The following is a 22,963-nucleotide window of genomic DNA, read 5'->3' as shown; positions in this document are numbered from 1 at the left end:
TTCACTCAAAAATAGGTACGTACTTCATTTGTCTTCAAAATTTCTAACATTTGATCTTTCTATTAAAATTAATCTTACATTTAATAAATTTATTTTTTACTCAATAATTGTTTTCATCTCTCTAAAAAATGAAAACCACATCGACCAATTCCAGTGGCCAATTAAATTAAATTGGAAAGTTATCGGCGAAGGTTTGGCTGGAATCTCCTCAACTTCAATGGCGGCGGCGCTGTTTCTCCTCTTACTGAGTTTGGGGATACCGAGTTCACTTGCTTATCGACCCGGGGATATAGTTCCTATGAGTCGAATGGGCCAATATCACGCTGTAATTTCTCACCCTCTTTATTTTTATGAAAATTGATTGATTTCGTGATTCTTCAATCTGATTTACTTCTAAATTGTAAAATCTCCAGTCCAGAACAGTTTGGCACGACATGATCGGTAGACATTGCCCGATTTTCGCGGTTAATCGCGAGGTCAGTTCAATTAGGGTTTTAACTTGAAATTAGGATCTGTTTAAGTGGATTGTTGATTATTGGTTCAAATTTCTTTGCAGGCGCTGATTCCTATACCTAAGCCCACTGGATATACTGGTGCTGATCCGTACAAAATGTATGGCTCCAGTTCTGATCGATTTAGAATGGAAATGTGTCTCATGGTTTGGGAATCTCTATGTATAACTTGTGCTGGAAAGATCTATTGAAGATAAAGCTTTTGAATTTCTTTATTTGCGTGATGTTGAGTATGCAAATATAACTGTGAGGGTATTGTTGGCATTAATGTGTTGATTTTGGAATAAAAATCAGCTTCCTTTAAAAATCTTGTTGTCATGGTTGGTTGTCCTAAATTTTGGATTGTCATAGAAGCCTTTCATCCATGAGGCAGATTTTAGATTATGATATGATGCGATTACCCACTTTTGTCTTAAATGTGAGTCTTGAGTGAATGGTGCCTTCTTTTTTGGATAATTATCTGAGATGTAAACCTGTTATAATAGAAATTAGTTTGCTTCAGTCAAACTGTTGTCTGCAGTGGTGAATGGAACTTGTTTTATGATCGAACTTATGTTTTTGATATTAAGCGTAAACTTGGTAGATAGTAAGTGTCTTTCCAAGACTATTACATTGACATTCAAGTTTGTTCTCTTGATGATGCTCTTGTTCTCATGTTCATATCTCTGGCTGTTACTCTCAATCGATATGTTATTCCAAATTTGTGGAACTCGACATTGGAGTCAGTTTTCATCTTTTGATTTCCGGAGTTATTGATGTGCAGATCATTTCAAGTTGGTCAAGAGAAATTTTATGTTCCTTGGCTTTTTGTTATCAACCGAAAGAGTTCTGAAGTCCCAATGATTGAGATGCATCTGGTAAGACCTTGATTGGGTGGAAATATTCATAAATTTGACATGTGGATATCTATCTCTTTGTACTCTTTTGTCATACTAAATAGGCAGTGCCTCTTGTCTAGCTCAGAGAACACTCAGCTGGTGTATACTGATGGTTACTTATGGATTATTTGGGTGGTGCCTATGCTAATGAAATTTCATGTTCCTTTCCAGAGGTACTCAGGAGCTGATTTACTTGGTGTCTCGTCAAAAGTTGTAGATATGCCAAACAAATGTATGCTATTCTTTCTAACTTTCTTCACCCCTCAGTTACAAATCTGTGAATCTTTGAACTTGACATATAAATCTGCATTTGCTTCTTTTAAGCTACTTCACCAGAGGGCCGCTTGCTTGTATTTGTTCTGAAGTTTGATATTTTTGCCTTATCTATTTGATGGTGCTAAATATTTTTCTGTTGTTTCTAGGATTTAATGTATACTCTTAAATCATTCTGTATTGTGTCCTTTTTTCAGTTGTCACCTTGTCAGAGTTGTTTTTCTTTTATTCCCTTTTATTCCTTCCTGTCTGAGTAAGGATGCCACTGAGTAAGCATTCGGGTTTCGGTTCGGTTTAACCTAAACTGAACCAAAACTGAAAACCGAATTTAGTTCAAAACCAAAACCGAACCGAACCCAAAAAACCGAAAACCGAACTAAACCGAAATTAATTTTGAAAAACCGAAAAAAACATACATATATTAATATATGTATATAATATTATTTTTTATATATATACCACTAATAAAAAAATATATATATAATATAAAATTAATAGAATATATATAATACATATTATATAAAATATATTAAAAGAATACATATTATATATAATATATTAAATTAATAGAATATATATATAATTCGATTTTTTCATTTTTTTTCACCCTAACCGAAAAACCGAAAAATCCGAACCGAATTTCAAAATTTCGGTTTGGTTCGGTTCGGATATTCGGTTTCGATTTTTTGGCGCACCCCTACTGAGAAATTTTGGGATCTTCTATGATTGTATTTTACTTTTGCATGTTTTCGTATCTGGTCCTCTCTATCAAATTGTTTGAAAGCTACATTCTGAAGTTTCTCATCAATTCTTACATTGAATAGATGTAGAACTTCATCCCGACATCCGTAAACAATTTTGGGATCAGCAAGTATGGCCAAAACATATTCTTGTCAGATACACCTGGTATGTTTTTGAATATGTTTCATGGGTATCATCACTTCATTAGTTTGTTAGATAGTTGGATGGTTCAAACTTCGCATTTGAATCTTGCGAGCAGTTACAAATATTGAAAAAGCATTTAGTGTATTCTTGAATTAGGTTTTCTGGAGATTGTGTTGTAGAAATTCATGGACAGCAGCTGTTGGGATGGGGAATATACTTCATGAATATGTTTTCAAAAGTTTATTGATTATAGTTTGAAGAATTCAACTTTAATCTTTGCTTGTTTTCAGCATCCATGATCTAGAGCATTTTCCATGATTCATATCTTGATGGCTTAATGTTAATGAAGAAAGTGCTGGTTATTATTTTCTCCTTGATAGGGAGGAGCAGTCCGAGATGGATGTGGCTTCTGGATTTTATGTTCTCTTTGGATCCGGTAAAGTACATTTCTTTGAAATAAATATATGACTGAACAAAATTTTCATTGCTGCTCCTTAACTTGTTCTCAGTGGTGCCCTTGACTTGTTATTACTCTGTGGTAGAGCATTCTGTTAGATTTTGCCAGACTGACGTTCTTGTTGCGTTTGGATTATATTAATTATAATCAATGTTGTCAAATAGCGGCTATAGCGGGGATATTGTGCTATTGCATATCAGTTTTTAATGAAAACGCTATCGCCACACCGATACGTAGCATTTTTCTGTGGCGGCCGCCATAGCTCTACCATATCCCGCAATAGCGGTATTTTAGCCCAGTTTTGACTTTTTGGTGCTAATTTTGACTTTTATTGGGCTTTTTATTTTTTAATTTAATTTTGCATAGGCCCAATCAGCCCACCCCAATAATTCTAACCCCAATAATTCCACAACCCCAATCTGTCGCTTTTCATCTCTACTCCTTCAGTCCTTCCACAATCTGCCACCCACCGTCGCGCCGCCCCCGCCGCCTGTTGCAGCCTAGCCAGCACCCTCCAGCCCCACTCAGTGACTCAGCCACCGTCCAGCCATACAGCCCCTCCTATTCACAATCTGCACCCTACAGCCCCTCCTATTCACAATCATCCCCACTCAGTGACTCAGCCACTGCCCAGCCACTTGACGCCGCCACCCCTGCGCCGCCGCCGCCACCTACAGCAGCCGAGCACCTTCCAGCAACAGTCCAGCGACCAGCAGTCAGCTTTCCGACAAGGTATTTTTCTATTTTGTGGTTCTATTACATGCTTTACCCATTCTATAATGTATAAAACTTAAAAAGTAGTGATATCATCAGCTAGGTTGTGTGATAAACAAGAGCATGCAAATATTCTGGATTTTGTTAACTTATTATGTTTTATTGTTTTCTTTTATTTGCAAGAATGTCTCATGGAGAAGCTTCAACAGCTGCCACTAGTGGAAAATGTTCGAATAGAACTGATCTAGGCTGGAAGTATTGTTCTCCCATTGATGAAAAGTTGACTAGTAAAGTCAAATGCAACTTTTGCAACAAAGAGATGAACGGGGGCATCACAAGAGCAAAAGAGCATCTGATGGGCAAGAAAGGAAAGGTTGCCCATCAGATGTGATTAATTATATTTATTTTGTAAATTCATACAAGAAAGAGAAATAGGCTCGAGCATAAGAGGATGCAAGATTTGGTTTATGTGAAATATAACCAAAAATTGCATGATAGGAACAAGCTTAGTGCAACCGATGAATTTGATCCTATTATTCTCGATGATATTGATGAGTGCAATGAGTGGCTAGTTGGGGAGTTGGATGATGATGATGATTATATTGATGGTGGTAATCATTTGGTTCATGATGACGATAATACACTTGATTGGAACATGGTGTATAAGGCTTCGGGTGTTGGAGAGCCTAGGACATATACTAGATCAAAGAAGAGGAAAGAATCTTCTACATCTAGTTCAAGTTGTCTTAGAGTTTCTAAGAAAAAAGAACCTATCATACCTAGAAAAGGGAAAGGGAAAAGGAAAAGGCTTGCGCTTGTAGATGAAGAATCGGAAGAGGAATAATTTGAGGATAGTGTAAGTGGAGATCAAGAGGATGAAGCAATGGAGGATGAAGATGAAATGGATGCCGATGATAGTGATGATGATGAGCTAGAAGACTATGTTGAGCTTGATGATTGATGTCTATTGAGCTTATCATGGTTTTATGTTTTGTTGAACACTTGAACTAAAGACTTTAATTGCTAGACTTTTATATAATTGTTTTCTATTTTATGCTTTATTACATGTTTTTAGAGTTTTTAATGTTATATTTTTATTATTTTCTAATTTTTTGAATTATATATGAATATATAAATATTATTTTATATATTTAATTAATGACCGATATATCCCGCCATACCGATACGCTATATCCCTGTGGCATTTTTCGGGCGAACCGCCATGAACCGCTATACTGCTTTGACAACATTGATTATAATTGATCTTTCATATTTCTAATTCTATTGATTTTGAACCAGGGCTGATGCTTTCTTTCATTCTCTCAATCTATGTCTTGCAATCATCAAAAGATAAACTGGCAAGGTATGTTTTCCCTTCATCATGTCTCCTTCAATATTTGGTTTTGCAACCAGGATTTTTAAGACATTAGATGTTGAATTTGTTGTTCTCTGCATGTGGCCACAGTTAATTGTTTTTGTTGCTGCGTCTAGGTTTGTGCAGGAGACAGTAGCTGAAAGTAGCATGCCTGCCGGAGGTGTTGCTAAAGTTGAATGACCTTTCTTGAAATACAAGGTGCATTCTTCTGTAATTAACAAAAAATTGACACTTTGATTTCTCTTTGGAATATGCAATTTGCAATTTTCAATAAGTTTCAAAGGGTAGCTAGCCTACATTTCTTGTGGAATATACTTCAATGCATTTAAGCCAAGATAACGATATTCTAATAAGCATCTTTCTTCTGCCACTGGTTCCCTCTTCGACCACAAACCATCATAATGTATATCAATTATCAACTGCTGATTAAGTTCTTTACATTCAGTCATTCACAAGGCGATCAGGACTTTTTCCCTTAACGTACCACCTCTACTATGTTCGTTACAGCCGTGCAGGGTTGACATAGTCTACTGCAGTCATATGGTGAGCAGTGTGAGCTAACATAGTGTGTTGGGATCGAGAGGTCTGTCTTGTGACACAAAGTATATGGTAATGATGCAGCGAGCAAAATTGCGCCAAGAAAATCTAGTCATTGAATAGATTAAAATACGGGCATTGTCTAAAAATGGCTTGACAGAGAAGGTAATAACTTCAATTATTCCTTTCTGATATTGTTAGGATTTTGTGGACGATGAATTGATGATTATGAATGTGGAGTAAAGAAATATATACGCTTTTGAGACATGACTTCTAGTTAATTTATAGTACTACTGGTATTAACATCATGAAAGACGTTTATGTGTTTTTCTTCTTTGTTATTGAAACTTAATCTACATTTGTAATGTGACGGTGCCCTTGAATACAAGATTGTTTTGAGTTATCTTGCTTGCTCGTGGTGCGATATTCTGTAAAATATGCAGGAAAAAACACAACAAATAGATAGTATTATGTGCAAATATAAGATAATGTTGATTATATGGGGCAATATAGATGACTGATGAGCATGAGCATATTTTCTGACAATTTTTTTTACCGTTGGGAACGTTACTTGTTCCCGTTTAATAAAATTGAACATTAAAATATACTCTATCTGTCCTACAAGAATATGTTATCTTTTATTTTTAGTCCGTTCTAAAAAAATATGTACTTTTTAATTTTGAAAAGTCTTTTTCTAAGTTGAGACTCATTCTCCACTAACAATACTTTAATTACTTTTTTCCTCTATCTCTTTCTTCCTTTACCAATTTTATATTAAAATTCATACCGAACTCAAAGTGCATATTCTTTGGGGACAGAGGGAGTATAAAACTAACATCAAAATACTCCCTTCATCTACCATTTAAAGAGCTCTTTTGACTTGGCAAAAATTTTAAGAAATTGTTTTACTGTGTATAGAAAAGTAAAGGGAGAAAGTGTTGTTTTTGTTGCTAACACGAGATTTTATGTAGTGCTGTTTTGTGAGTTAATGAAGAGATAATAAGTAAGAGAGGCGAAAAAGTAGAGATAATGATGTTTCCATTTTAGAAAATATTTCACTTTTAATAGAATAACCCAAAAAGAAAAACGTTTTATTTTTAATGAGATAGATGGAGTATTAGTTATAATGTGGGGTCCACATAATAAAAGTATAATAAAGTAAATGGTTCTATAAATTGTGGACAATTCAAAATGACAAAATGATTCTTAAAATGGTGGACAGAGGGAGTAGTACTCACTCCATCCTCCATTATGTGTCGCAGTTTTTTATTTGGTTTGTCTTTTATTAATTGTTACTTCATTTCTACTACTTTTGATAGTGGATTTCACATCCACTAACTTATTTACTCACATTTTATTATAATACTAATTTTTAAAAATATGACCCACATGTCACGAATTTTTTAACCCACTTCCATTACATTTCCTAAATTCCGCGCTGGGTTAAAGTAGGACACGCATTAGGGACATAGGAGTAGTAGTTAACTTGACTGGAATTAGGGTTGACAATTTTCGACAAGACACGAAAATTTGACCCGAATATGCAGGAAGTTAATGAGTTTGTGACAAGCCTTATTCGTGTTGGGTCCATATCAGATCGATCTAATAAGCATGTAATGGTTTCAGGTTGAGTTCGTGGAGGTTTGGATAGCCATTAAAAAATAATATTACTCTCTCCGCCCCATAATAGATGACACACTTGGGGATTGACACGAGATTTTAGGTGATGTTGTTTTGTGTGTTAGGTGTAGAGAAAAAATAATACTCCCTCCGTCCCATAGAAATAGATCATTTGGTATGAGCACGGATTTTAATGTATAATTGGTAAAGTAAGAGAGAAGGAGAAAAAGTAGTTGAAATTGTGTAGTGGATAGTGGGGCCCATAAATAATAAAGTAAAGAGAAGAAGAAAAAGGTTACCATAAATGGATATGGAATATTTGTATGGGACGAATGAAAAAGGAAATATGACATATTTTTATGGGATGGAGGGAGTATATTTATATTAATGTGAGAGGGAGCTTTTTCTAAAAAAGGAATTGTGACATCTTTTGTGGGACAAACTAAAAAGGAAAGTGTGACATCTATTATGAGACGGATGAAGTATTATTTTAGTTATTTAAAAGTGTACACCATATCCTACTTAAATTTTAGTAGTATTATTTAGATTTAAATTGTGATAATATTTTAATTGGGTAATTTCAAATTTTATTGGGTGCTATCAAGTTTTTATTGTGTGATATCAAGTTCGGTTTGTTATCGTGCCGTCAATTCGAATTGTATCGAAAAGTTAACGGTGTTTGAAAATTTTCAATACGACACGAACACGCACGAAGTCAATGAGTTTGAGCTAAATTTTATTGGATTTGGGTCCCTAATGGGTTGACACAATAGGAATATAATGATTTCAGGTTGGTTTAGTCTCCCTTTACTTTTCTTCACAAAGTTAAACAATTTCTTAAAACTCGTGTCAAGTCAAAATGACTCTTTAAATGGTGGACGGAGGGAGAACTTATGAGAGAGAGAGTATTTTGCTCGAAGAGTTTGAAGTGCAAGAAATACGACAAGTTATCCAATAATTGTCCGTGTACACAAATGGAAATTAAATGTCCATTTACAGATACAAGAGTCTTTTCTCCACAAGTGAGAGGTACAAGGCTTTTTTTTAGAATGCTGGTGCTCTATTTCCGGAAGACTCCAACTCCGGAAGCATGCTTCTGCAAATGAAAAGACCCGTGAATAATGTTGTGAATAGTATGTATAGTGTCGTGAATAATACGCATATTATTGTGAATAATATACACGGTACCGTGAATAGAGGAGACCATATGAAAAGTCTTGGCATTAAAGTTCCTCTTAAACCATATAGATTATATAGATTACGTTAGATGAAAAGCCAAAGTACTTAAAAGAAAAAGAGAGGGTAAAAGCCTTCTTATTTCCTCACATTTTTAACAAAATTAAAATAATTTGTCCTCAAGAATGATTTCTTTCCGTATGATTTCATTAAGAAGTGGGATGGCATGAGCAGTAGCCTAAAATAGACCTCGATTAACGTGCACTTTTTTTTATCGTCTTTTGCATGCATGCAAAAAATTAACACGTGTCGCAAGGTAACCTTATACACATTGAAACAATAGTCAAACGCAATAAATTAAATTTCCCTCAACTACCAACTATACTATAGAAGAGTTCACTCACAACATCCTATAAATTTATTCATGTATGCATAAATTGTTATAGCACTACTGAAACAATCTCACATTATATTTTATTTTAATTCTAGTTGTATATTTAAAAAAAATGGAGGTGAAAAATCATGCGCGGATGCTAGTGTGCCTGGCTATGATGGTTGCATTATTGTCACCCGAGTAGGAGGCGGTTGTATCGTGCGACCGTATTCGCAATAACCTAGGGTCGTGCCTAGGGTATTTGCGCGACGGCGTAATACCGTCGCCGTGCTGTGCTGGGTTAGGGCGGTGGCGGCCTCGGCCAGAACCACCGCCGACCGCCGCATGGCATGCCGGTGCTTGGTGGCGGCCGCTCAATCGATGCGTGGGATTATAGATTTGGGGAATGCTGCGAGGCTTCCACGAAAATGTGGGGTTAATATCCCGTACCAAATCAGCCCTAACACCGATTGTTCTAGGTGTGTATATATTATACTAATATGATACTCCTTTTGTCTACCATTTAAAGAACTACTGATTTTTTATTTTGAGTTATTCATGATTTATAGAACAATTTACTTTTTTCAATTTTGGTATACGATCCTCACGTTGACTAACTTTTTACATAATCTTTTATAAAATTAATATAAAAAATGAGTCTCACATTCTATTAACCTTCTCCATTTATTTTCTCACAAAATTAAGCAATTTCTTAAAATTCATAATGAGTCCAAATGAGTCTTTAAATGAAGGGAATATAATATGCAAAGGGAATTATTTATTTCTGTTATTTATTTGGATTATTCTAGTGAATGAATTTTAAATGTTTTTCTTTTGCAGGGTTGTTTGAATTTGGAGTGTGATCGTGTTGGACTTGAGATGAGGCGAAATCCCCAGTTTGCCCTTTTTAAAAATAATGATATGAGGGCACCCGCAACGCTGTGCCGTTGCGGTTCCTATGCCGTTCCGGCGGAACGGTTCCGCGGCGGCACGCGTTGCGGGGTGCGTTCCGTCGCCGTTCCGTGCCGTCGCCGTTCCTATGCCGTGCCGCGTTCCGTTCCGGAGGAACGCGGAACGGAACGTTCCACCACGCGCCGAGGCGACGTGGCGGCCTCCCATTCGACGCGTGCAGCCCACTCGCTGCCCCGCGAGTGGGCTTCGTCCGGTGAAGCAATAATTAATTTTTTTTAAAAAAATTCGAATTTAATAAAAAAAAAAAAAAAAATTTTGCAACGGTAATGAGACCGTTTTTTTATATCCGTTTTTAATTTTTTTTTAATTTTTATTTTATTTATTTACTCTATAAATACTTCTATTTTATACTCATTTCAATCACAAACACACATCTATTCCTCTCTATTTCCACCCCAATTTTCATCTCAAATCAACTATATTTTCCTTCTCCCAAATTTAATCAAACTAATGGATCCTTATGAACAAATGCGTCAAATATTGGAATAATCACTTGAAGAAGATCGACGACGGGAGGCGGAAGAAGCCGCGCCACCCCAACGACGCTCCCGTACGTACATCCATCGTAACCGGGAGGAAGCCGCCGCAAGGTTAGTACGCGACTACTTCTGCGATAACCCGGTTTGGGGAGATACGTACTTCCGTCGCCGTTTCCGCATGGGGAAACCGTTATTTCTCCACATCGCGAATACTTTGGCAGCCCGGGAAGAGTTCTTCCAGGAAGGGTTCGACGCGGTCGGCCGTCCCAGCCACACGACGCTGCAGAAATGTACTGCAGCAATCCGCCAGCTTGCGACTGGACAAACGGTCGACATGTTCGACGAATACCTCCACATCGGAGACAGCACTGGGCGAATGTGCTTGCTCAAATTCTGCCAAGGCGTCCGAGCAGCCTTCACCGACGAATTTCTCCGAAGGCCAAGCACGACCGATTGTCAGTTCCTGCTCAACCTTCACGAAACAGTGCACGGATTCCCCGGGATGCTCGGCAGCGTCGATTGCATGCACTGGCAATGGAAGAATTGCCCGGTGGCGTGGAAGGGGTCCTACACGAGCGGCCACAAAGGCACCCACCCAACCGTTATACTTGAGGCCGTTGCCGACTACCGCCTTTGGATCTGGCACGCGTACTTCGGGGTCCCCGGGTCGAACAACGACGTAAACGTGCTCCACCAGTCCGACCTCTTGACCGAAGTTTTGGATGGTAAAGCGCCGGCCATCAACTTCGTCGCCAACAACCGGCTTTATAAAATGGGGTACTATCTCGCCGATGGCATCTACCCGAAGTGGCCTACCTTCGTGAAGACGTGCAGTGGGTCTGCGAACCCAAAGCAGACTCTTTTTGCGCAGAAGCAGGAGGCTGTTCGCAAGGATGTGGAGAGGGCGTTCGGGGTTCTCCAAGCGCGCTTCAACATCATCAAAGCCCCGGCTCGTACGTGGTTCATGGAAAACATGGTCGACATCATGTATACGTGCATAATCTTGCACAACATGATTGTCCAAGACGAAGGACCCGAGGCGGGAAATTGGTTCGACGACGAATCCCCCGGAAGCTCAACCGCAAGTAGTCCGCCTCGAAGTGGAGCGCATCCGTCTATACAAGAACGGTTATCTATTCGTGCAAGGACACGCGACTCTAGTGCCCACACCCAACTCCAACATGATCTAATTGAGCACATTTGGGCAAATTTTGGCGGATGAAATTATTAAAATTGTGTACTTTTATTTTTTTTAGGATTTTAATTGTGTGCTTTTTATTTTTTTACGTTTAAGTTGTAATTTTTTTTAATGTTGTGTGTTTTTTTAATAAAGTGTGTTTATTTTTTAAAGTGTGTTTATTTAAATTGAATTGGGTTGGAAATAAAAAAAAATGAAATTGAATGAATAGTAATTTAAGGAACGGTTAAGGAACGGAGGGTTGCAGGTTCCGTTCCTTAGTTAAGGAATGGAGTAAAAAAGTACAATGGGGCCCTCAAATAGTGGTTTAAGGAACGGTATAGGAACGGTATAGGAACAGCGTTGTGGATGGCCTGATGTTCCTAGTGTTTTAAATTTTGTTGTATGATTATATAAAACCTATGTTTTATACTATCTCATTACGAATATATCCATTTCCCTCTATAGTTTGTTTCAATCAAAATAATTTATTATAAAAAATTAAAAAATCGTTATTTCTATTTTATTTCTCTATTTAGTTAACATATAAAATAAAACTATATAAAGTTTTGTATATATCCCTTAAAGAATAATGAAGAGGTCATCTTATTGCTTATATGGGATTATAAAAAAATTACTATGTTAATACTATAAGTGATCTTGAAAATATTTTTTATCAAATTAATTTAATTGATCATGGCTCTGAAGATCTTGATTTATATGGAATCTGTATTTGAATTTAATCGTAGACTAATTGTATCTTTTAAGTATGTTAATGGTATGTTATGATTATGTTAAGTATATTAATTTTAAGTTTAATATTATAATCTATATAAATTAAAAATTCAATAAGTATATTAATATTCAATCAATATATACAAAATTCAGGCAAAATATTTTGACATTGCTGTAAAGGTGCCCTGATCATAAAGAAAAGTGAGTGAGCCATTTATGTTAATTGAATATAGCTGTAAAGTTGTCCGTAGTTTATGACACAGGCGACACCTAATATGAATATTTTTTCAATACATTTCATTCAATAATTTGCTGATATGTTTAAGTACTCAGATAATACGATCTTGTTTGAAATTAATTTTTTTGGTGAAATAAAATTGGTTGAAAATTTATTATTTCTACTTTATTTAGCAATATTTTTAATTCCTTAAAAGTGATGGGATTCAATAAAATCAGTAGAAATTAATTATAAATTTTACAAATACATATGAAGCGCCTATATATGTTTATGTACGGAAATAATAGTATAAGAAGTAGTAATAATTGAACAAATTGAAATTTTTATAAAAGAATTCACGAGTTCTAGTAAATTACAAAATTAAAAAAAAGTTGATTTATATATAAAGTAATTAATTAAGTTTCATATTTTATAATTAGCTATATGTTATCCTTTGTTAAATTTTAATATTATTTATAATAAATACATACAAATAAATGTATGGTATAATATTTTGGCATGAATATTGATTTAACCAGTTCGATAAATTGAAACATGACTATATAGTTTTATAAAGTTGTTTGCTGATTCGATTTTTAAAATATTGTAAGCAACTTTGAAAAATGGCTTGTAGTTGTAGTTGTACCATATGTCAATATATAGCGGTAGAGATTTATTTGAAATTTTAATGTGAAAAACAACATCATTAATTACACGCGGGAGGGTGGCAAGCATAAGGTAGGTGAATTCATAATCATACAATTAATAGTCGCAGCGTGGCATTAATTATCACTTCTATGCGTAATTAATATGACAGCACCAGCAAAACCCAATAATTATTCTCAAAATTAAGGTTACACAATGGTGTCCCATTTTGACTTTCTTCAACAAAATAACTATGTATACATTACGCACACAGTTTATTTAATGTTTCCAATTTGTTTTATATTTGCCTTTATGGAATTTTTAGCTTGTTTGTCTCAGATAAATCTTACACTCCCTAGTTAAATTTATGATTTTAAAATTTAATTTATGGCTTTCAAATACTTATTCATTGAAAAAATCAAAAAATTTAAGTAAATATTCACATATATATAAATTTACAAGTGAATAACTAATAACTTCACATATATAGAATTGATAAGTGAATATTTAATAAACTTACACAAAAGTGGCAAAAGGCACTTCACATCATCATAACTTCTGTTTTTTTTATATCTTTAATTATCGAAAATAGAAAAATCGCATTCGATTTTCAAATGAGAGAGATTGTTCATATCTTTAAAATTATAGCTAACTTCGTATATACATATCAAGATAACAAACTTTCTAGAAAAAAATAATAAAGATATCATAAACCTTTTAGAAAAATTACAACAAAACGGAACATTATTTTTGAAAGTATGGAAAGTTCTACCGTAAAAAAAATAAAATTGTCAAAAGAGGTTGCTTTCGTGTTTTGAGACTTAAATTCGTATGGAAAATCATTACGAGTAGTAAAATTTGATTTTTGTCGAACTATTCTTGAGCATATACTCCCTCCGTCTATTATATGATTAAATGTCTCATATCTGACCGTCACAGATTTTAAGAAATTGTTTAATTTTATAAAGTAAAATGGATAAAAAAAATTAGTGATGGGACCTATTTTTTTTAACAAGAAGAGGGCATCACCCTAAAGTTCAAACACCGCTCCTACATTGGGCACATACGACCATGGGTTATCCCCAGCTGGTCATTCAGTAACAAATTCATCATCTCAACCGGTCATTAGCCTACTTTTATACTCTCTTCGTCCTAACTAAGTTGAGTCGTATTCCTCTAAGGGATGTTCCAACTAAATTGGGTCATTTCCTATTTTAACAAAAAAATAAAACATCTAATCATTCTTACTTTATTCCTTCATCTACTTTACTCTCTCTCTTTATCTTTTCTACTTTATTCTTCTCTCCTACTTTTCAACACAATTTCTTAATCTCCATGCCCAAAAAGTTATGTCTCAACTTAATTGGGATGGAGGAAGCATATTGGTTTTCCAATAAAATTTGAGTTGGATGAGTTAGTAGAATATAGTATCCACTTACCAAATATAATAAAAGTGAAATAGGATAAAATAGGAGATTAAACCAAAAAAAATAAGGATAAGGTGGATCTATAAAAAAAAACTAGATCCAAAATTAATTGATAAAAGATTAGAGTTGGTACCTCAAAACCCCAATTAAAAAGATGGAAGCAACTCTAGATAACTTTCACCATGCTAGATAACTCTATGACTCCACCAGTCCATTGATACACAAGCCATGGATGCATATGTATACTAGATCTACTTGATCTAATCAAAGATAAGAAACAAGCCACTTACAAAGTAGAAATTGAATAAATCCTCTCAAAGGAGGACACTCACAAAGGAGATACAATTTTAATTCTCAAAGTCCAATTGGAATATCTCATTTATAGTTGGGGTTGAAAACCTAAGAATAAGTGTTCAAAATAGGGAAAATTGCCAAGACAGTGCAAAATGCCTGACCGGGCGTTTCCCACTCCTCATTTCGCCCGACCCGTGTAAACTCACTAGAGTAATTGACTAAAACTATACAAAACGCCCGACCGGACGTTTTTCCTCCCTCATTTCACTCGAGCCGCGCGATCTCTCTGGAGTAAATGCTCTCTAATGCACGAAGACATTGTGGCCTTAGTTAAGTGTTTGGATGTGTTAAGGATCATCATCCTTAACATTGAATCCCACACGTAATCAAGAAACAATTGCTGTCGTTGTCGGGCGCCCAAACGTTGGGTCGACGACGAGAACAACAAAAGGGGGGTGGCTGGGCGCGAGTTTACTCGTCGGCAGCCTAATGGAGGATTTCTTGATGCACAATTTATGTGAGCCAAATAATTTATTTCATAGATAGATAATTGATGACATAGAGGCTCTATTTATACTAAAAAACCCTAGGGTTGGTTCGACCTAATCCTAATACGTTCGAGAAAGAACCAACTAAGAAAACCTGAACGGGGCTTATAATTCGCCTGACTCAATTATAAATAAATTAACAATAATAATCCCAAAAATAAAGTAAACAAAACATAAAAAGAAAAAGACTCCTAATCGACTTAGTCGCTGCCCACGTGACTTAATTCGTGTACTTCCGCGGCGGCTTGATTCGATCCCGTGGCCTCAACGTCCTCGTCGCTGCTGCCTCCTCTTTCTTCCGATGTGGCTGCGCAGGAGTTCCCGGAGCATCCATCGCCTCCTCTGCGTCGGCCGGCTCCTCTACTGCATGGACGAATGTATCAACTCCCCCCGGTGTAACTTCCTTGACCTCAAGGGGAAGGTTAGGAAAACGCTTGCGAATGACGTCCAGAGGCTCCCACGAAGGTGAGTCTGAGCCGTCCGACCAACGCACAAGCACATGCTCCATCGCTTCGCCGTCATGCCACATCACCTGCGAATCCACAAAAGCCACTGGTTGCACGACTGGGCGGCAACCTACAAAGTCGGTTGGGAGCGGGACGTGCAAGATTGAGTCCTCTCCTGCCACGAATTCACGAAGGAGGCTGACGTGGAAGACGTCATGGATGCGGCTCCCCTCCGATAGGCGAAGGCGATACGCCACTGGCCCTACTCGAGCCAAGACCTCAAACGGACCGTAATATCGTCTGGCCAGCTTGGCCGACAGAGGTCTGGCAACCGAATGCTGTCGGTAAGGCTGAAGTTTCAGCCACACCAAGTCACCCACTTCGAACTCCACATGGCGACGGTGCTTATTGGCGGAATCCCTCATTCTCTGCTGAGCGCGTTGTAAGTTGTCACGCAGCTCACGAAGGAGCGTCCCTCGCTATCGTATCAGATCAGCCACCATCGGAAGAGTGGAGGCCGATGGTGGTGATGCCACCAAGGGTAGTGGTTCGCGGCCATATAGTGCTTTGAAGGGTGAGGTGCCCAATGCAGCGTGGTGGAAACAATTTAGGGACAGTTCAACCCATGCCAACAGATTACACCACTTGGAAGGGCGATCGGCAGCGAACGCGCGCAGATATTGCTCCAAACCTCGGTTTCGGACTTCCATCTGGCCATCACTTTGGGGGTGATAAGCCGTGGAAAAATGGAGTTTGGTGCCGCTTAGGCGCGGCATTTCTTCCCACATTGCATTCAAAAAACTGAGTCCCTATCAGAAACCAATGTCTTCGGAAAGCCATGGTGCCGAACCACCGTGTTGATGAATAAATGTGCCACGCGTAAGGCATCAAACTTTGTAGGCAGCGGGGCAAAGTGCGCATACTTGGAGAGGCGATCCACCACTACCATGATCGTGGTATAACCTCTCGATGGGGGAAGACCCGTAATGAAGTCCATGGATACGTCTTCCCAAACCTGAGATGGGATCGATAGTGGTTGCAGCAACCCTGCAGGCTTTTGCGTGGAATACTTGGTCGACTGACACACTGCGCAGGCCTCGACAAACTTCCTCACATCCTTGCGCATATGAGGCCAATAGAATCCTACCGACAGCAGGCGAAAAGTCCTTTCATGGTCGGGGTGGCAAGCAATGGGCGTGTAGTGGTGTTCCGTCAAGAGAGGGTGTTTAAGCTTGGAGTGAGTACTGAGTAGGATCCGGACTTGAAATAAACCAGGCCGTCGGTGAAGGATAGATGCGGTGGTGCTGTGCCTGCCGCAATTTGGTTGACCAATTCACGAAGGTCGGGTAACGTGGCAGTTTCCTCGCGCAGCGCCTCTAACAATTTCAGTACCGGTTGGGCGACTGTCGCGAAGAAAGCCGCCCCTCTGACGGAAGGAAGTCGTCGGCCCTGGTAGGTGGGACTGCCGTCGTCGCCAGGTCACCGGCGACGGTGGTGTCGTCACTATCATCCCAGCGCCATTTATGCACAACCTCTACTATTGCATACAGTTCTTTGTGATAAGTCGAGGCAACGCGGCGACCTGGACCCAACTTCTTACTGAAATAGACGATCGGGTGCTTATCCTGGATTAGCACCGCCCCGATGCCGATGTCGGAAGCGTCTGTCTCTATACAAAATGGTTTGTCGAAATCCGGCAGACTCAGAACAGGTGCTGACGTCATAGCTTGCTTGAGATCAGCGAATGCCGTTTCTGCCGCCGGGGACCAAGCAAATGCCTCCTTTTTAGTAGATCTGTGAGCGGAACGACAATCATGGTGTAATTAGCCACGAACCTACGATAATATCCCATCAATCCCAAGAACCCCCGTAGCTGCTTAACCGATATAGGCTGGGGCCATGCGGTCATAGCCACAATTTTTGCTGGGTTAGCCTTAAGCACTCCATCCGATACCAGATGACCCAGATATTCTACTGTCGTGTCGCATAACAAACACTTGGACATCTTAACGAAGAACTGGTGTGACTGCAGTAGCTGTAGCACTTCTGCCAAATGAGAACAGTGTTCTTCTAGCGTCGGGCTATAGACAAGAATATCGTCGAAGAAGACGATCACACACTTCCGCAGCAAAGGCTGAAAAATACTATTCATGGCAGCCTGAAATGTAGAAGGGGCATTAGTGAGGCCAAAAGGCATAACCAAGAATTCGAAATGACCATCGTGTGACCTGAAGGCCGTTTTAAATACATCTGCGTCATGCATGCGGATCTGGTGGTAGCCCGAACGCAAATCCAATTTTGTGAAGAATTTTGCTCTGCCGAGTTCATCAAAAGCTCATCCGCGGTTGGGATAGGAAAGTGATCCGGTACTGTGGCCAAGTTAAGGGCTCTATAATCGATGCAGAACCTGAATGTGCCATCCTTCTTCCAAATAAGGAGGACCGGAGAAGAGAAAGGGCTGTGGCTCCGCTGAATAAGCCCCTGCTCGAGCATGTCGCGGACTTTCCGCTTGATCTCGTTCTTCTGAAAGTAGGGGTACCTGTACGGCCGCACATTAACGGGTTTAGAGTTAGGGAGCATATGGATGCGGTGATCGAACTGGCATCTCGGCAGCATGCCGGTCGACATAGAGAAGACCTGCCTGAACTAATCTAACACCCGCCGTACCTCCGACTGTGTATTGGACGGAAAGACTTCTTCAGACATTGTCCCGGTCTCCCCATTCTTCGTGACGACCGGTATAATCTCGTAAAAGTCATGGGTAGATGAATGGGACGCAAGCATTGCCAAGGACCGCAAGGAAATCAGGCGCGGTGATGGTTGGACGCTGTGCAACGCCAGCGTGATCCCGTTCCGTCTGAACTCTAATGTCTTCCCAACAAAATCGGCGGAGATCTTACCCAACGATTCTAGCCATTCCATTCCCAACACAATATTCGGGCCATGAATTTCTATAATGTGCAAATCGATGAGGAAATCGATTCCTTGCATTGACAGCTTGGTTCGACGTGCGATGTGCGAGCAGACCAACGAAGCACCATTACCCACGTACACGCGAAAATGTTGAATGGGGTCAGTGACAACTGTAATTGCTTCGCTACCCGTGGATGCAGGAAATCATGCGTGCTTCCGGTGTCAATAAGTATACTAACAGTGGTCGTTCCGATTGTCCCGACAACATTAAATGGGCGCCCCTTAGCACCCCCTGCCATGGCGTGAAGATGAGACAGGTCTGCTGTGATAATCGTCTCGCTCTCCTCACTGCAGTCTGACCTGTCCAGATTATCTTCCCCATCATCCTCGCCCACATTCGACAAGATTTTCTGTTTACACACATGGCCCAGTGTCCATTTTTCCGGACAGTGGTAGCATAAACCCTTCCGGGAGCATTCCGCCTTTTCTGCGTTCGAGACTCAAATCGGTCGAAAAACCGGCTTCGTGGTCTCCCTGGCCACAGTGTCGGCCTGGCCGCCTGGTTGGGGCTGACTGACCCCTGGCACCCATGTGTCACGGTTGCTCCATCTCCCACGCCCCGCCTAGGGTTGGCGTTCCTCGTGCGACGCCGCCAGCCGTAAAGCTAGCGCCATTGCCTCTGTCAAATTACGCAGCTCTTGCAATTCCGCCTTCTCCTGGATAGGTTCTTTAAGGCCCGTGATGAAAATCGGGATCAACGCCTCCTCAGACAGCCCTTTCACCCGATTAAGATATCGTTCAAAAGCGTCGTGATACTCTGCTACCGAACTCGTCTGCACCAATTTGGAGAGCGGCCCAATGTAATTAATTGCGGAAACTTTGCGGGTCAAACCTATGATGCACGTCCTCCAAAAATTCCCTCCACGTTACTACTGGGTTATTCTCACGATAATTGAATATCCATTCAGCAGCCTGCGGCCGAAAAAACATGACCACATAATGTAGGCATTCCGAATCGGGCATCCCCAGGTGGTCAAAGTAATAATCGACCCTAGAAATCCAATTTGTCGCATCTGATCCGTCGAAGGGGGGCGCTTTCATGGAAAGCTCGTTCAGTCTCTCAGGCCTGTGTGTCCCGTAATCTTGCCGTTTCCGGGGTGAGTCCTAAGACGTAGGTTGACAGTACCCCCGAAAACCTGTGTCGACGTCCCCCAGAGCACGATCCCGCGGTCTGTCCCAACACGTGCGGGGCCGAGCCTTGGGTCGATCGCGGTATGGCGTATTATCAATCTCGAGCCGTGGATAGCGGTCGTCGCGCCTATGTAACGCGCGGGCAGCGCCTCGTTGGCGACGGATATCTCCACCACGGTCTCGCTGACCGAGGGAGAAAGGCCGGAGGACATCCTCGGCTCCCGCCCAAGCGTCGCGAGGGGAGCGATATCCGTCGTTGTCAATATCGTCAGAGAAGTAGGGGGTCCGGCTCGGGAACTCGCGGCGCCTCCAACCTCTCCATCATGAGCTCCATTCTATCAAATCGAGCCAAGATCTTCTCCAAACCTGTGGAGGAAATCGCGGCTGTTCCTGCCACGTCTTGCGGTGACTCGCCGACCGCCTGGAAATCGCGTTGCGGAAATCGCGGCTAGTCATCGCAAGGTGATGCGCTTGTGGACGCGCGGCGCGAAGTGCCGACGATCACCACCTGGGCGTTGCCTCCGGTGAGGAGCCCCGTCGGCGGTATACGTTCATCCGATCCAGTCATGGTGAGTATGCAATAAAGGCACCAGTTGTTAAGGATCGTCCTCCTTAACGTTGAATCCCACACGTAATCAAGAAACAATTGCCGTCGTTGTCGGGCGCCCAAACGTAGGGTCGGCGACGAGAACAGCGAAAGGGGGGTGGCTGGGCGCGAGTTTACTCGTCGGCAGCCTAATGGAGGATTTCTTGATGCACCATTTATGTGAGCCAAATAATTGATTTCATAGATAGATAATTGATGACATAGAGACTCTATTTATACTAAAAAACCCTAGGGTTGGTTCGACCGAATCCTAATACGTTCGGGAAAGAACCAATTAAGAAAATCCGAACGGGGCTTATAATTCACCCGACTCAATTATAAATAAATTAACAATAATAATCCCAAAAATAAAGTAAACAAAACATAAAAAGAAAAAGACTCCTAATCGACTTAGCCGCTGCCTACGTGACTTAAGTCGTGTACTTCCGCGGCGGCTTGATTCGATCCCGTGGCCTCAACGTCCTCGTCGCTGCTGCCTCCTCTTTCTTCCGATGTGGCTGCGCAGGAGTTCCCGGAGCATCCGTTGGCTCCTCTGCGTCGGCCGGCTCCTCTGCTGCATGGACGACCGTATCAGGATGCCATCTCAATAGGACAATTACTGTTTGAATCCATCTCCAACTACATCTTAGCTCTTTGTCATGGCCTTTCCTTCTTCTTGAGCCCCACTCTATCCACGACTCATAGCATAATAGTGACTTTTGAGGCTCGACACCCGTGGATGTGGATGTATCAGTACCTCTTCATATTGATACTATAGATTGTGACATTCTTTGCGCTATGGATCCACTGAATGTTTGTCACGTGCTCCTTGGGAAGCCATGGGAGTGTGACAACCATGCCGTCAAAAATAACATCACCTATGAGTACACCTATTTATTGGAAAAGAGAAGATATAAATTGAAACCTCTTCCTCCACATTATGTTGATAAGGTTTATGAGCATTTGAGAAGGGAACCACAGAGATAAAAAAAGCTTGAGAGCGAAAGTAATAAAAATGTAGTGGAAAAAGAATATTGTTTGAATTTCGTGTAAATAGTTGATGTGATATTTGCGGTAAATAAATTTGAGTTTGATATAAATGATTGGAGTAAAATCAGTATTTTAATATGATATTACATTAGATTCACATTAAAATGAATTAGTTTCATATAAAAGGTTGAAGATGATCTAAACATTATAAACTTACTTAAATAACACGATGGATCGAATTTGTATGTAGCAACGCAAGAGAGGTAAATAACCATTCTAATTGTGTTGTAATCCAAAAAATTTTAGTCTCCAAACTGGACAGTCAACATGAAATTAGGGGACTAAATGAATCGATTAATAATTCGGGAAAAGTTATCGGTCATATATGGCCTTATATATTCATAATTTAATAAATAAATACCATTGTATTAAAGTTAGAGAGGGTAATGCTAGAAAAACAAAATTACTATAATAAATACGAAAAATAGATCATTTATGAATATCAATCATGACCAAATAATACTATTAAATAATTTGGCCATAGGAATTATAGCATATCATCATCACTTTAATGGAAAATAATGTTTTGCTATTATTTCATTGATATTTATTATCATACAACACTTTTTAAATGGGAAATTGATACTAAAATAATCAACTTTGCCCAATTTTTGGTATTCTGCATAAACTTTAAAATTAGTTTAAAATATCACAAACATTATTTTTTGTCTGTTATTTCCAACCAGCCCAAATAAGATATTTTCGGCAAAAATCTTATTATACGCGGGCAACCGTAAAATGTTTACATATTTTAAATTACTTTTTAAGTTCGATACAAGTAAGATGAAAAAAACTATGAAGAAATTCATGTTGATTTAGTAGTGCCAAGTAGTATAAAAAATGCACGGAAGTTGGTCGGATATGGTGATTGTCCTACCATGGGAAATAACAAACAAAATGTAAAGTTTGTGATTTAGACAAATTTTAAAGTTTGTGGGAAATACCAAAATTTGGCCAAGTTCATGATTTTGGAGACAAATATCCCCTTTCTAATATCTTAAAGTTGTTGCAATTATGTTAATTTCGAATTAATTATACTTACGGATGTTAATTGAAAAAAATCTATTGGAGCGTCGAGCTGTTTGGTTGCATATCATGATTATAATTTTTTCCATGTAAAAATTGTCAACCTTAATTCTAAATCTTCAAACTTAAACTAACTAATCGAGTCAATCGGACTAAAAAAATTTATAATATATTTTAACCAAAATTTTCTATTGAAAATTACATATAACAAATAAATACATATATTTCAAAACCCTAAGGGGAGATGATCCAAACAAGTAGGTGTTTAAATCTAAAAATGCAGCTCAAATCGTGACCCAAAGATTAGGCGATCTGATGGTCAATAATGAACCAGAAACACGGAAGATCATTATTAATAAGTTTTTTTAGGTTATTTTATAAAATTTGGGTTTGATGTCATTTTCAGATCATTTTAGGTCATCCTTATTTAAAATGACCTCAAAATAAACTACCAATT

The 22,963-nt window shown here is 39.2% G+C and overlaps 2 protein-coding genes across 3 annotated transcripts; one reads left to right on the top strand and one right to left on the bottom strand.

Moving 5' to 3' along the window:
• Nucleotides 1-95: 95 nt before the first annotated feature.
• LOC121746779 lies at nt 96-6,034 on the top strand. Of its 2 annotated transcripts, XM_042140711.1 has the most exons (10): nt 97-325; nt 414-476; nt 557-612; nt 1,276-1,369; nt 1,562-1,622; nt 2,488-2,569; nt 2,929-2,984; nt 5,019-5,082; nt 5,211-5,292; nt 5,602-6,034. In XM_042140711.1, the coding sequence occupies exons 1-9, from the start codon at nt 218-220 to the stop codon at nt 5,272-5,274; spliced, it is 648 nt and encodes a 215-aa protein (XP_041996645.1). In that variant the 5' UTR covers nt 97-217; the 3' UTR covers nt 5,275-5,292; nt 5,602-6,034. The 2 variants fall into 2 exon arrangements, 1 of the variants encoding a protein (XP_041996645.1); XR_006039075.1 differs by lacking the exons at nt 5,019-5,082; nt 5,211-5,292; nt 5,602-6,034 and adding exons at nt 3,372-3,737; nt 3,903-4,780 and having other exon boundaries at nt 96-325.
• Nucleotides 6,035-16,533: 10,499 nt separating this feature from the next.
• Nucleotides 16,534-18,731, bottom strand: LOC121766112. The gene is made up of 5 exons (XM_042162488.1): nt 18,408-18,731; nt 18,148-18,279; nt 17,576-17,898; nt 17,133-17,534; nt 16,534-17,050 (listed from the first exon to the last, which is right to left on the bottom strand). Exons 1-5 carry the CDS (start codon nt 18,729-18,731, stop codon nt 16,534-16,536), a joined length of 1,698 nt encoding a protein of 565 aa, XP_042018422.1.
• Between the last annotated feature and the right edge of the window lie 4,232 nt (nt 18,732-22,963).

This window comes from Salvia splendens, chromosome 1, assembly GCF_004379255.2.
Source record: "Salvia splendens isolate huo1 chromosome 1, SspV2, whole genome shotgun sequence".
Classification (NCBI taxonomy): Eukaryota; Viridiplantae; Streptophyta; class Magnoliopsida; order Lamiales; family Lamiaceae; genus Salvia; species Salvia splendens.
The sequence above is the reverse complement of the archived record's forward strand: the minus strand, read 5'-3'. Positions and strand labels throughout refer to the sequence as shown.

Excerpts from the sequence above, each read along its gene's own strand:
- LOC121766112 (XM_042162488.1), bottom strand. The coding sequence starts at position 18,731 with ATGCAAGGAATCGATTTCCTCATCGATTTGCACATTATAGAAATTCAT. Across the intron at positions 17,899-18,147 it reads AAGAAGGATGGCACATTCAG|GCTGCCATGAATAGTATTTT; the intron begins GTTCTGCATCGA and ends TCTACATTTCAG. Across the intron at positions 17,051-17,132 it reads TCGCGACAGTCGCCCAACCG|GCACAGCACCACCGCATCTA; the intron begins GTACTGAAATTG and ends AAATTGCGGCAG.
- LOC121746779 (XM_042140711.1), top strand. The coding sequence starts at position 218 with ATGGCGGCGGCGCTGTTTCTCCTCTTACTGAGTTTGGGGATACCGAGT. Across the intron at positions 613-1,275 it reads GGTGCTGATCCGTACAAAAT|ATCATTTCAAGTTGGTCAAG; the intron begins GTATGGCTCCAG and ends ATTGATGTGCAG. Across the intron at positions 1,370-1,561 it reads CAATGATTGAGATGCATCTG|AGGTACTCAGGAGCTGATTT; the intron begins GTAAGACCTTGA and ends GTTCCTTTCCAG.